The sequence below is a fragment of the Anabrus simplex genome, chromosome 6, assembly GCF_040414725.1.
Source record: "Anabrus simplex isolate iqAnaSimp1 chromosome 6, ASM4041472v1, whole genome shotgun sequence".
Lineage (NCBI taxonomy): Eukaryota > Metazoa > Arthropoda > Insecta > Orthoptera > Tettigoniidae > Anabrus > Anabrus simplex.
In genome coordinates, this window is record NC_090270.1 from 301,612,523 (window position 1) to 301,628,327 (window position 15,805).

Below are 15,805 nucleotides of genomic sequence, written 5' to 3' on the forward strand. Positions count from 1 at the left end.
TGATGGAAGAGCATCAACCCATGGCAGGTTTTGCATTGCCTAAGGCCCCAACCGTAGGAACAATCCCGCTTGAAATGAGCAGTGGAGCCACAATTGAAACATGAACGAGGATTACGCGAGTTGAAGCAGGTGAAGGAGCGGTTTTAGTATCCTGAGGAGAGGGCATGCTCATAGGAGGGGGCTAATGCGAGGCGTAACTGGCGGGCATATTGAACACCTTCAGCAGGAACCGTGACAGCTTCCAACTGAGCGAACGTTGCTGGTCACAGTGAAAGAGTGAGATATGACCTGTAGTTCGGGGCAAGACCTTCAATAATGTTGACAACCATTTGGGACTCAGAATAGTGGAGCCGGAAAATCCTAGCCTGGAGCTTAATATCCTGAACATATTCAGATAATGACTCGTTGAAATAGTGCTTCTGGGCTAATGAAGACTATTCATGAGAAGGAATGAAAAATTTAAGCACATGTGCGTGAAATTGATCTACAGTCCGTCTTTCGGAAATAGCTCTGACGATATGCTCGGAAAAATCTCCAGATACATCAGGGTATAGGATTTGAAACACGTGGTTGTTACTGAGATTGTACACTATTGCCTGATCCTTGAACTCAATTAAGAACCGAAGGAAAGAAATAACCTCATCAATGGAGTCAGCCGAAAATTTAGTGACTCGATTAAACATAGTAGTCAACGGGTGAGGTAAGTTGGAGAAAATCTGGGGGAAGGCAGGTGTAGGAGGTGCCTGGGAAGGCTTAGAATGGTCCTGAGGGGTTACAGAGGCATCGTACCTTTGATTCGGGTGCTCTTGCGGAAAGGATGGAGGACAGAAAGTTAGGTTAGGACTACCTTTAGCCTGCAACATTACAGGCGCAGATAATCTCATCTGTGAAAGGTTCTCACTAATCTGAGAGACAATCGGATCATTAACCACTTGTGTAGCGGTTATGCAACCTAAAGGAGCACTTGATGCCAGTGGCACGAAGACAGAGGGATGGTTTTGCACCATTGCATAATAACCAGGTTGTGTAACAATAGAGGGCAGACACTGCGCCACGGCTGAATTACCAGTTGCCAAAGGAAAATTAGTAGAGATACCGACATGCAAAGAAGATATATTATATGAATCACTTACAGGTGACATAGCTCTTGCCAACAAAGCAGAAGATCCCAGGCGAGCATTACTCACATCAGACTCTCTTAAATTGTCGGCAAATGAGCGGCAGGTGTGTGAATCCCTATTAGTACAGTTTTCAAGAACATACATACCTACATACATACATACATACATTATCATTATAGACTGTTATGCCTTTCAGCGTTCAGTCTGCAAGCCTCTGAGAATTTACTAAACGTCGCCACAATCCTCGATTTGCAACTAGTGTTGTGGCCTCATTTAGTTCTATACCTCTTATCTTTAAATCGTTAGAAACAGAGTCTAACCATCGTCGTCTTGGTCTCCCTCTACTTCTCTTACCCTCCATAACAGTCCATTATTCTCCTAGGTAACCTATCCTCCTCCATTCGCCTCACATGACCCCACCACCGAAGCCGGTTTATGCGTACAGCTTCATCCATCGAGTTCATTCCTAAATTAGCCTTTATCTCCTCATTCCGAGTACCCTCCTGCCATTGTTCCCACCTGTTTGTACCAGCAATCATTCTCGCTACTTTCATGTCTGTTACTTCTAACTTATGAATAAGATATCCTGAGTCCACCCAGCTTTCGCTCCCGTAAAGCAAAGTTGGTCTGAAAACAGACCGATGTAAAGATAGTTTCGTGTGGGAGCTGACTTCCTTCTTACAGAATACTGCTGATCGCAACTGTGAACTCACTGCATTAGCTTTACTATAACTTGATTCCATCTCACTTACTATATTACCATCCTGGGAGAACACACAACCTAAATACTGGAAATTATCGACCTGTTCTAGCTTTGTATCACCAATCTGACATTCAATTCTGTTGAATTTCTTACCTACTGACATCAATTTAGTCTTCGAGAGGCTAATTTTCATACCATACTCATTGCACCTATTTTCAAGTTCCAAGATATTAGACTGCAGGCTTTCGGCACAGTCTGCCATTAAGACCAAGTCGTCGCATAGTCCAAACTGCTTACTACATTTCCACCTAACTGAATCCGTCCTTGCCATTTTATACCTTTCAGCAGATGATCCATGTAAACTACGAACAGCAAAGGTGAAAGATTACAGCCTTGTCTAACCCCTGTATGTAGTGATGGACAACGCTCTCGCTCGAGACGCTAGAGACTGACGTCGCAGATCTCGAGACCGATCCTCCTGTAGTGCAAGCTGTGCGACGTACCAGTAACTACGACTGTAAACTTGATAGTATATCATTGGCAGTTATTGCGTGAAATAACGTTCCCATATGAAAACGTGTGAGCCAATACATTTTGTCAAGAACCTGGAAAAGTACTGCACGTTCAACTATGAACCTCTTAATACCATTAACGAAAGTGAAAACAGAATGTCATCTTAAACTATTCACGACTTATTTGGGGTGGACATCTTAGCTGAAAAACCATGCATAATTTGTGAATAACTGTAGATAGGATGTACACCTACTTGGATACTAGAGGCGTGCATTATTCGAACCTGAGACGGGGAAGATCTGCTTTGCTACATATGCAACCCCCATTACATGTAAGTGGAACGTGTAATCTAAAATGTCAAACTTTGCTCCAATTCTTTCAGCAGGGGTGATGGGCAACGCTCTCGTGACCAATTCTAGTGTGCTTTGAGCTGTGCGACGTCCCAGTAACTACGAGTGTAGGCTTGATAGTTATCATCAGCAGTTCTCATACCGAAACGTGTGTGACGATAAATTTTGTCAAAAGCCTAGGAAAGCACTGCATGTTGAACTATCATCATCATCGGTTTGCCCTTCCAGCGAGCCGGGTAATGTGTTTGAAAATGAACGTCTTCCAAAGTTGCTTATTCAAAAATATTTTGTTGTCCATGACAGATTCCCTAACAGAGCTCCTTTATACCATTAACGAAAGTGAAGACAGAATGTCAGTATCTTAAACTGTTCACGAGTTGTCAGGTGGAATCTTAGCTGAATAACCCGTATAATTTGTTAATAACTGTTATAAGAATGTAAAGCCACCTGAATGCCTTACAATCATTGTCGGCAGGGTAGCTTCTTGTGATTCAGACCGGGCCGGAGGTGTTCTGTGACTATTCCTCTTCATTTACATTATGTTTTTAAGTGTCGGATCATCCCAGAGGTATTTCTGCCGACGCATTTCACTTCTTTTGAATAAGCAACACAGCGGGCTGTACTGTGTGACATCTCTTCAAAATAACCGTCATCCACGACTTACGTTGCATTTTGGACATCGTCTCCAAGTTGTCGCGTACAACTAGACACAATTTCACATTGCACCGTCATATATCGAAGTGCCGGTACGTAATTATGACACGAATACTCTGTAACATTGTAAGGAATTACTTCCTTCGTCACCAAAATATCGGTAAATACAAGCAGTGGTTACCTGTTATTGAATGTGGGGTCTGATAACGATGTACACCTACCTGTCGAAAGAATTGGAGCAAACTGAAGCATTTTCGATTACACATTCCACTCATGCGTAATGGTGGTTGCATATGCAGCAAGGCACATCTTGCCTCATCTCGAGTTTGAATAATGCATGCCTCTAGCATGCAGGTACATGTACCTACAGTAGTCGTCAGGTTCTGTACTTAAACCACTCATTCGTGTGCCTACCAGTGCATACAATGCCAGAATGCGCATCCTTTATAATTAAGTTCTACTGCGTCAAAACAGACCTCGGTAAAAATGAACGCCCTAGTCACTTGTTGACACGTATTTACGAAATGGAGAAGGTCCGTGGTTGGCTATTCGCATACTCGGCACAAACAACATTCAGCTCCGATTACCTGTAGGCCTACGACACGCTGCTCGCCGTACAATGCGGGAACAATGCTCTCGAGATCTCTCAAAATTTCTCGCGAGAAATAGTACCTGCGCTAGTCTCGAGAAATCTCGAGACCTCGTCTCAGACTGCCCATCACTACCTGTAAGTACCCGAACCAAGAACTCATTCTACCATCAATTCTCACTGAAGCCCAATTGTCAACATAAATGCTTTTGATTGATTTTAATAATCTACATTTAATTCCATAGTCCCCCAGTATGGCGAACATCTTTTCCCTTCGTACCCTGTCATATGCTTTCTCTAGATCTACGAAACATAAACACAACTGCCTATTCCTCTCGTAGCATTTTTCAATTACCTGGCGCATACTGAAAATCTGATCCTGACAGCCTCTCTGTGGTCTGAAACCACACTGGTTTTCATCCAACTTCCTCTCAACGACTGATCGCACCCTCCCTTACAAGATGCCAGTGAATACTTTGCCTGGTATACTAATCAATGAGATACCTCGATAGTTGTTCCAATCCTTCCTGTTCCCTTGCTTATAGATAGGTGCAATTACTGCTTTTGTCCAATCTGAAGGTACCTTACCAATACTCCACGCTAATTTTACTACTCTATGAAGCCATTTCACCCCTGCCTTCCCACTATACTTCACCATTTCAGGTCTAATTTCATCTATTCCTGCTGCCTTATGACAATGGAGTTTATTTACTATCCTTTCCACTTCCTCAAGCATAATTTCACCAACATCATTTTCCTCCTCCCCATGAGCTGGGCTGTTTGCAACACCACCATGATGATTTCCTTTTACGTTGAGAAGATGTTCAAAATATTCCCTCCACCTCTCCAGTGATTCCCTGGGATCTATTATGAGTTCACCTGAATTACTCAAAACGCTGTTCATTTCCTTTTTCCCTCCCTTCCTAAGATTCTTTATTACTGTCCAGAACGGTTTCCCTGCTGCTTGATGTAGCCTTTCCAGGTTATTACCAAAATCTTCCCATGACTTCTTTTTGGATTCAACAACTATTTGTTTCGCTCTGTTTCTTTCATCTACGTACAAATCCCTGTCTGCCTCGGCCCTTGTTTGGAGCCATTTCTGATAAGCCTTGTTTTTACGTTTACAGGCTGCTCTCACTTCATCATTCCACCAAGATGTTCGCCTTTTCCCATCTTTACACACAGTTGTTCCTAGGCATTCCCTTGCTGTTTCTATTACATCATCCCTGTATGCCACCCATTCACTTTCTATATCCTGAACCTGCTTACTGTCTACTGTTCGAAACTTCTCACTAATCATATCCATGTACTTCTGTCTAATTTCCTCATCCTGGAGATTTTCTACCCTTTTTCGTTTGCAGACAGATTTCACTGTCTCTACCCTAGGCCTAGAGATACTTATTTCACTACAGATCAGATAGTGGTCTGTATCATCAAAAAATCCCCAAAAAACTCGTTCATTCCTAACTGATTTCCTGAATTCAAAATCTGTTAGGATATAGTCTATTAGGATCTGGTACCCCTAGCCTCCCATGTGTAGCGGTGAATAGCCTTATGCTTGAACAATGTATTCATAACAGCTAAACCCATACTAGCACAGAAGTCCAGCAAACGCTTTCCATTCCCATTAACTTCCATATCTTCCCCACATTTACCAATCACCCTTCGTATTCTTCAGTTCTGTTCCCAACTCTCGCATTGAAATCGCCCATTAGCACTGTTCTGTCCCTGCTGTTGACCCTGACCACGATGTCACTCAATGCTTCATAAAACTTGTCAACTTCATCCTCATCTGCACCCTCACATGGTGAATACACGGACACAATTCTTGTCCTAATTCCTCCCACTGACAAATCTACCCACATCATTCGCTCATTTATATGCCTAACAGAAACAATGTTGCGTGCAATGGTATTCCTGATAAAGAGCCCTACCCCAGACTCTGTCCTTCCCTTTCTAACACCCGTCAAGTACACTTTATAATCTCCTATCTCTTCATCATTATCTCCCCTTACCCGAATATCACTTACTCCTAGCACATCCAGATGCATCCTCTTTGCTGACTCAGCCAGTTCTACCTTCTTTCTTCCATAAGCCCCATTAATATTGATAGCTCCCCATCGAATTCCATTTCGTTCGCCAAGTTGTTTCCAAGGAGTCCCTCGCCTGTCAAATGGGAGTGGGACTGCGTTACTCCCATAGGTCCGAGGCTTGCTTAAAGTGTTCTGAGCTCGGTAAATTCATGAAGCAGGATGCTGCCCTACTTGCACATAGTCCAAGTGAGGATCTCTCCTCTAACGGGTTATGGACCACCGGTGAATTGTATAGTCCTAGCCGCCTGAGCACAAGGAGGGCCACGACTCAGAATATGTCCAAGATGCCCACTCCCATTCCATAGCAACTGGTATCCCGACTCTCAGGACCACTTACTAGGCCACTCAGCCGATGCCCATGGTTCACGAACTAGGACGTGACTACAGTAACCCACAAACCGGAACCATAGTTTTCAAGAATATTGGACAAAATCATAGGCTTGATTGAAGGGAAGGAGATGATTAACACTAGTTCTGAGGTTCAAGTGTCTGAAACGTGTGAAAGTGTTAACTCTGGTTCTGCATCTGTAGTTGCTCAAGTTTGCACTTTCACAACTAGTGCTAATCCCTAATTCTGTCTAGGTAATGTGATAACTGTGCCTTAACTCACGCTAATTGGCCATGCGAAGGCTCAGAAGCACTGAAAGACACAAGAATTGCCTTAAATTCCACCAATTTATCTTTAACCACAGCCAAAGACTCGCGCAACTTGTCCGTAGTTAACTTGGGAATGGTTATAGGTAAATTAAGGGACTGTTTCAATAGACTTCAGTCATCTCTGACATTGCCTGTTGAATTCAGTTTGCGGATACAAAGTTCGTAAATTAGTTCTGACTTTCTCAAATGGAAAGGATTAGGAACAGCACGAGCCATCCTCACAGGTAGAAACTAAATTTCAAGGCGATTTACGAATTTCAACTTTTCCCCTTTTTAGGATAAGTACGATCACCGTTCACTTTTCTTTCGCCCGCAATCAACCACACTCTGCTACCAATATGTAACCAGATTTCAGCGGTTACATGGTACACAGATAAGACAAGAGGACAATAGGTTAATTAGCACGGCACTTTAGAACCTTAACATACCATAAACATCAGATGATCTGCGCCAATACACACAAAACATATCAGGGTGGGCAACGTGACGACTATAGTAAGGAAGAGTGGAGCGGATCTGGGCAACCCTACCAGGGCCATAGAGATACGAAGTTTGCGGGTTTCCAGAAAAATCAATGGTGATCTTTGTTTCAAGATAATATTTTCAAAATGAACATGACAAGGTAAGTTTCGAACAAAATCTATCCAAACAATCCAGTTACATAAGTTACGAATACAAGATTAGATGTTGTTTGATGAGAGCTTTACTATTAGGCCAAGAGGTTAACTAAACATATCTTAGCATAATCCAAGTTCTACAATACAAATTTGAAGGTAAGCGGAAACACAAGATACAAATACAACATTTAAATGGAAGTTAACGTGCTGTCTAAAACATCAGAGAAATAGAGTGGCGAGTAGGGCAAACTCCTATGTGATAATACCAGCGAACATTAAATGTAAATTAAAGCAGAACTGAAATCAACTGTGCTTACCCCAAGGTAGCCCATCCTGGGAGCGAGGGTACGCGGACATGCATCAAAACGCTGGACTGACGAGAGAACCAAAGAGCATGAAATCCTGCCTTGCTCACTTAAAAAGGGAAGTCTGGCCTTGGTGTGATTACCGAGTGACCAATCAGAGCACAGGAGCTTGCCTATCGCCACCCAGATCTACCAATCATAACTATTTATCCAGTCGCGATGTTTACACAATATTCCCGAACATAGACACTAATCGCGAACTTTCCATCTTCTAGAATTAGAAAGGACATGCTTCTAGAATCGACAATCGAAAAAGTCTGCGTCACAACCTTTCTGGACTGTTCCAGCTATTACAGAACAATTATTTACAATCTAGTAGTTCCTTAAGTAGATAAAGGGAATACAAATAAAATATACTACAATAATATCTTACACCATACAGGTTAGGTAGCTAAATGGAATACAAATAAAATATTCTACCACAACATTCCACCTCATACTGTAAACATTCCTTAAAAATATTTACAAATAAAATATTCTACAACAACATTCCACATCACACAGTAAATAAAATGGACTCCACATAGGTCTCATTTGTCACGAACAGGAGCAGCAACATAGGGACGGGCATTGTCAAGAAGAAGTCTGACACCGTCAGCATTAATGTTGCAACATTTGTCACAAAGGGCCTGATGCAACTTAACCAGACTTTTAATGTAGGCTGTAGCATCCACAGTGGTTCCGTGTTCAGCGAAGTCCACTAATTACACACCAAACATATCCCAGAAGACTGTCGCTAGCACTTTCCTAGCGGATTGAGTCACTTTGAATTTTTTTGTACTGGGGAACCACCCTGTTTCCACTCCATAGATTTGCTTAGATTTGGGCGTCTAGTGGTATTCCCACGACTCATGACCAGTGACGATTCCTTTCAGGAAGTAGTGCCCATTCTGCAGTGTAACGCGTTAAGTGATCCATGCTTGTCATCATTCGCTGGGCCTTGTGGTTGTCTGTCAGATTCTTAGGCACCCAAGCAAGCACTAACTTTACAGAATTTCAGCGTGTCACGAACAATGTCGTACACCGCACCATAGGAAATGTTGAACGTCTGTGATAAGGTTCACAGGTGCACACGCCGGTCGGTCAAAATTGCTACCTCAGTGGCGCGGACATTCTGCAGAGTTGAAGCTGTTACGAACTGCCCGCAGTGTAGCAAATCACTAAGGTTCACACGGCCCTGTTGGAAGAATGCGCACCACCTGGAGACATTGCTACGGTCCAGACAGTTGTCCCCATACACGCCATGCATGTCCTTGTGAATTTCACTTGGTGTATGCCCTTTGGCCCACAAAAATCGAAGTATACTTCGTTGCTCTTCACACGTGGATGACAGTAACATGCGCATCATGTTTGTTTCGTAGTTCAGGCTTCTCTCACTAGAGCTTTACATGAAAACAAAATACTGTCTGTAGCGCAAACTTCAAACTATATCATCGTGAAATGTCAACATTCCAGCTGCAATACTATGGGGGGGGAAATAATATTGTGCGTTACTTTCCGATCTGTCCTCATTGCATTGTCTCTGGTATATGTATAGAACATCCAAGTATTATGATCATGTACAGCAAGTGAAAAGTAACTTTGTAATTAGTTGCCAAGGTAAAATAATTCAAAACTGTAGAGCACTGAAGTTCATATAAAATATTCTCTGAGAATTTCTAGTAATGTGTGTCATACTTTGTACAGATATACCGCCACGTGGATAATGTAATGTTTGAGAACCCACTGTTGGTGGAACGATTCCTCAACTATTGGCGTAGCACTGGACATCAACGCATTGGTTTTTTGTATGGACAATACGAATTTCATAGTGATGTACCTCTGGGAATCCGAGCTACAGTGGCTGCCATTTACGAGCCTCCACAAGAAAGTACTCGTGATTCAGTGACTTTGCTACCCGATGACAGAGAAGCATTAGTTGAAGACTTGGCAAAACAGCTTGGCTTGCGCCGAGTGGGATGGATCTTCACTGATCTCGTAGCTGATGATGTAAAGAAGGGAACTGTAAGTATTAAAGTTGCTCCATACTATCATTGGCTGATTAGTGTTCAACTACTTTCATACATCTATGTGTGCATATTGCTTGCTTCTGTTCTGTAAATTTCTTATGGATTCATTTTGTTGAACATACAGTCAACTCTTGATTATCCTTGGTAATGGGTGGTCACCACCCCTTGGATAAACAAAAACATGGTTAATATGAAATTAGTCATAAACATGATACAAATTAGGGTTATTTAAAACTTGTTGTATCAATGTAAATGCCCTGTAGCACTTGAATCATTCACTATGATAGGTTATGGACTGTTTCACCACAACAAGGTCATTTCTAAGGATATGTACACCTTGCTGAAATATTCTGTTAACTCTTTGTGTTTTGCCAGAGTTCTCTTTCTTACAAATATGGGAACAGAGTCTGCTTAACATTAACTTACCATTACAAGTAATCATATTCATATTGGTTTGTATTGACTATATATAACTTGAGGGACATACATACATACATACATACATACATACATCATCATTAAAGGCTGTTATGCCTTTCAGTGTTCAGTTTGCAAGCCTCTGTGAATTTGCTAAACGTTGCCACAACCCTCTATTTGCAAGTAGTGCTGTGGCCTCATTTAGTTCTATACCTCTTATCTCTATCTTTATCGTCATCTTGGTCTCCCTCTACTTCTCTTTCCCTCCATAACAGAGTCCATTATTCTCCTAGGTAACCTATCCTCCTCCAGTCGCCTCACATGACCCCACCACCGAAGCCGGTTTATGCGCACAGTTTCATCCATCGAGTTCATTCCTAACTTAGCCTTTATCTCCTCATTCCGAGTACCCTTCTGCCTTTGTTTCCACCTGTTTGTACCAGCAATCATCCTCGCTACTTTCATATCTGCTACTTCTAACTTATGAATAAGGTATACTGAGTCCACCCTGCTGTTGTTCCCGTAAATCAAAGTTGGTCTGAAAACAGCCTGATGTAAAGATAGTTTTGTCAGGGAGCTGACTTACTTCTTATAGAATACTGTTGATTGCAACTGCAAGCTCACTTCATTAGCTTTACTGCACCTTGATTTAATCTCGCTTACCACCTACCATCTTGGGAAAACACACATTCTAAATACTTGACATCTACCTGTTCCAGCTTTGTATCACTAATCTGACATTATGTTCTCTTGGATTTCTTACCTACTGACACCAGTTTAGTCTTTGAGAGGCTAATTTTCATATTTTCAAGTTCCCAGATATTAGACTGCAGGCTTTTGGCACAACCTGCCATTAAGACCAAGTCATCAGTATAGACCAGACTGCTTACTACATTTACACCTACCTGTGTCCTTCCCTGCCATTTTATACCTTTCAGCAGATGATCCATGTAAACTACGAACAGCAAAGGTGAAAGATTACAGCCTTGTCTAACTCCTGTAAGTACCCTGAACCAAGAACTCATTCTACCATCAATTCTCACTTAAGCCCAATCGTCAACATAAATGCCTTTGATTGATTTTAATAATCTATGTATGGCGAACATCTTTTCCCTCGGTACCCTGTCATACGCTTTCTCTGGATCTACAAAACATAAACACAACTGCCTATTCCTCTCGTAGCTTTTTTCAATTACCTGGCGCATACTGAAAATCTGATCCTGACGACAGCCCCCCTGTGGTCTGAAACCACACTGGTTTTCATCCAACTTCCTCTCAACCACTGATCGCACGGTCTCTTCCAAGATGCCAGTGAATATTTTGCCTGGTATAGTTAGTTAGTTAGTTAGTTAGTTAGTTAGTTAGTTAGTTAGTTAGTTAGTTAGTTAGTTAGTTAGTTAGTTAGTTAGTTAGTTAGTTAGTTAGTTAGTTAGTTAGTTAGTCAGTCAGTCAGTCAGTCAGTCAGTCAGTCAGTCAGTCAGTCAGTCAGTCAGTCAGTCAGTCAGTCAGTCAGTTAGTTAGTTAGTTAGTTAGAGACAAAAATTTAACAAGGAAAGGAAATTTTAAACATATACTAATCAATGAGATATCTCGATAGTTGTTGCAATCCTTCCTGTTCTCTGGTTTATAGATTTATAGATAGGTGCAATTACTGCTTTTGTCCAATCTGAAGGTACCTTACCAACTCTTCATGCTAATCTTATTACTCTATGAAGCCTTCCCACTATACTTCACCATTTCAGGTCTAATGTCATGTATTCCTGCTGCTTTATGACAATGGAGTTTATTTATCACCTTTTCCACTTCCTAAAGCATAATTTCACCAATATCATTTTCCTCCTCCCCATGAGCTTGGTTGTTCGAAGATTTCCTTTTACGTTGAGAAGATTTTCAAAATATCCCTCTACCTGTCCAGTGATTCCCTGGGATCTATTATGAGTTCACCTATATTACCCAAAACACTTGCCAGCTCTATGGCTAAATGGCAAGGTTGGAAATTTTAACCATCATAGGTTAATTTCGCTGGCACGGGGGCTGGGTGTATGTGTCGTCTTCATCATCATTTCATCCTCATCATGACGCGCAGGTCGCCTACGGGAGTCAAATCAAAAGACCTGCACCTGGCGAGCCGAACATGTCCTCGGACACTCCCTGCACTAAAAGCCATACGCCATTTCTTATTTATTTATTTTTTTACATTTACCCAAAACACTGTTCATTTCCTTTTTCCCGCCCTTCCTAAGATTCTTTATTACTGTCCAGAAAGGTTTCCCTGCTGCTTGACCTAGCTTTTCCAGATTATTACCAAAAATCTTCACAAGATTTCTTTTTGGATTCAACACCTATTTGTTTCACTCTGTTTCATTCATCTACTTACAATTCCGTGTCTGCGTCAGCTCTTGTTTGGAGCCATTTCTGATAAGCCTTCTTTTTACGTTTACAAGCTGCTCTCGCATCATCATAATACCAAGATGTTCGCTTTTTCCCGTCTTTATACACAGTTGTTCCTAGGCATTCCCTTGATGTTTCTACTAGAGAATCCCTGTATGTCACCCATTATCTTTCTGTATCCTGAACCTACTTATTGTCCACTATTCGGAACTTCTCGCTAATCACATCCATGTTCTTCTATCTGATTTCTTCGTCCACCCTTATTCGTTTGCAGACAGATTTCACTTTCTCTATCCTAGGCCTGTAGATACTTAGTTCACTACAAATCAGATAGTGGCCTGTATCATTGAAAAATTTCCCAGTAAACCCGTACATTCCTTACAGATTTCCTAATTTTGAAGTTGGCTAAGATGTACTGTAGTCTATTATGGATCTGGTATCCCTACCCGACCATGTGTAGCAGTGAATAGCCTTATGCTTGAAGAATGTATTCGTAACTGTTAAACCCATACTAGTCCAGAATTCCAGCAAACGCTTCCCATTTCTATTAGCTTCCATATCTTCCCCACATTTACCAATCATCCTTTCGTATTCTTTAGTTCTATTTCCAACTCTCGCAATGAAATCGCCCATTAGCACTATCGTATCCTTGCTGTTGACCCTAACTACGATGTCCTTCAATGCTTCATAAAATCTTGTGCAAAAATTACCAGTATTAAACACCACTGGCAAATTAATGTCTCGAAATGTTAAAATAACAACTTTCTTGTCACCACTGTTTATTAATTTGCAAACTTCAAGTATGTCACCGTGTAAAAACAATACTAAATTGATGGTGATCTCAAAGGGACGAATTTGGAGATTTTGATAACTGTTCAATATTTTAGTAGTGTCATGGATATTTAAATTGTATAAATGATGTTAATAAAGTAGAATTAATGATTTATAGATCTAAGAAGTCCAAAATATTTTTATGATTTGTATAGCTGAAGGAGAGAGTATTTGGAGCTTTCAGAACATGTACAGTTGATGGTAAAATAAATTGTTAAGTATTGACAAGGTAGAATAAGTGTTATATGTTGAATGTAAGATTATTGATTAAATGGTTAAAACTATATATTTTTCTCAAGTATTTAACCTACCAGTTAACAAACTGTCTTCCTCCTCTTCTATATAATCCAACAAATCCTGAAGATAATTAAGAGCTGCTCCATGTGAAACTTTTTTTTGTAGTTTCATCTGCCCTTTTACTGCCACTACCACTGTCACTCCCTTCCCAGCTATTGAATAGTAACTGCTCATCATCACCATTTCTCAGCATCTCAAGACCTTCACACACATCACAATTAAGTCAATGTTGCCCACATCCACTTGTTCACCACCAGGAATTTTTGTTATTTCTGCCAGCTTGTTTGTCATAGTATCATTATATGTGACTAGATATGACTAGAACACATGCAGCAATGTGTCATGTCGCTTGTGGTTGAGAGAGAATTTTATGGAGTGTAGGCTTAGTTTATAAGTATACAAAATAGTGATTGGTGATGGGGGGGGGGAACTTCCAGGATTAATCTGTAAGTCGGTTAATCCGCACCTGATAATCGAGAGTTAACTGTACTGGTTTTGTTTCTGTTATGATGTCCTGTTTGGTGACTAACAGTCTTAATTAAATTTATTTCCAAAGACGCAAAATAATTATCAGAAATATTCTAATTGCTATCTTTTGAAGGTTGTTTAACTTTAAAATCATTTATAAGCATCATGCTATCTGACTCCAGGGTTAAAATTAGCATATGGATCTGGACTTGTCAACTTTGAAATTCCTTTAAAATGAGATATTTCTTTTCAGGTAAAACATGTACGAAATATTGAAAGTCACTTCTTGTCTGCTGAGGAGTGTATCATGGCTGGCCATTTCCAGAATAAGTGTCACAACCCGTGTCGCTTTTCACCTGTTGGCCATTTTGGCTCTAAGTTCGTTACAGTGTGTGTAACTGGTTAGTATCTAATATTTTATTATAAATAGTTAATAATCTTTCATTATAAACTAAAAGCAATTCAGACTTCAGTTTCAGTGACTCTGGGCTATATTCCCAACTATGACCTAAATTGTAGATTGAAAAATGGAGTAGGATGGGGTTGTTTAATTCTTGTGACACAGTTAGTTATATGTTAAAAATTAGAAATAAGATTTCTAATTCATACGCTGAGGATACCACTGCCATGACCTTACATCCCACATAAGGAATTTAGAGCCACCAGTTTAGGGTTAATTAAAATTATTAAATGATCTGAATCCTTTTAGATCAGTCATTATATTTACCTTGATTAATGATCATTACGATTATAATCCTCCCCTGCAAACCATGTGACCTTGCCATGGTGGGGTGGCTTGTGCACCCCTGTGAAGCATATAGCCAAGCCATAGGTGTAACGATATCGGATGGGTTTCTGTTGAGAGACCAGACTAATGAATGGTTCATTGAAAGGTGGGTAACAGCCTTTCAGATGTTGCAAGGGCGGCAGTCTGAATGATTGACTGATATAGCCTTGTAATAATATTTAACATGGCTTAGCTATGTTGATAATACTGAGCAGCTGAAAGTAATGGAAAACTACAGCCGTAACTAACTCTCGAGGACATGCAGTTCTCTCTGTGTGAATGATGATGGATTCCTCGCAGGCAAAATATTCCAGAAGTAAAATAGTCCCCCATTTGGATCTCCGGGTGGGGAGTACACTAGAGGGGGCAGTCACCAGGAAGATGGATACTGACATTCTTCAAGTCGGAGCATGGAATGTTAGAAGTTTGAATCATTGTGGTAGGTTAACCTCATGCCATACTTAGACAGAATGTTCTGTCCAGTGAGTTAAAGGTGCAAACATACTGTGATGGACACTTCTGTCTGTGCACTGACTACCGAGCCAGCGAGATTTGTTCTGTGTGTTTCAAAATCTAATCAACAGATGTCAGGAAGTACCTGAACTTCATTTTTATACCATAAACAGTAACTCGCTTCTGGAATAAGAAAAATAACTCACCTCACTGCATGTTATTTGTAAACAAATATGGCAGCAGCCTGGAGTTGCACGGATTATGTTCTTTATGATTGGCTTGAAAATATTGATGTTCAGATTCACAATGAAAGGGTGCAAAGTAAAAATAATTCATCTTCAAGTGATATTGGTGAAGGTGAATCTGATTCTGTTTCCGAAGAGCCAGCGCTAACAGATAATTCAAGATGTACACAAGATGCAACAACATCAGCAAATAGGAACGTCTGTAATGACTGGATTTAGGAATCTGCAGCTAATAAACGTATTGA

The 15,805-nt window shown here is 40.8% G+C and overlaps 1 protein-coding gene across 1 annotated transcript in view; it reads left to right on the forward strand.

The window, feature by feature from the left end:
* Npl4 (nuclear protein localization 4) overlaps positions 1-15,805 on the forward strand; it is a 278,312-nt gene that overhangs the window by 77,452 nt on the left and 185,055 nt on the right. The window contains exons 6-7 of the mRNA XM_067150486.2: positions 9,349-9,666; positions 14,329-14,476. Of these exons, the coding sequence (XP_067006587.1) occupies positions 9,349-9,666; positions 14,329-14,476 (466 nt within the window). The remainder of the gene's footprint in view (positions 1-9,348; positions 9,667-14,328; positions 14,477-15,805) is intronic.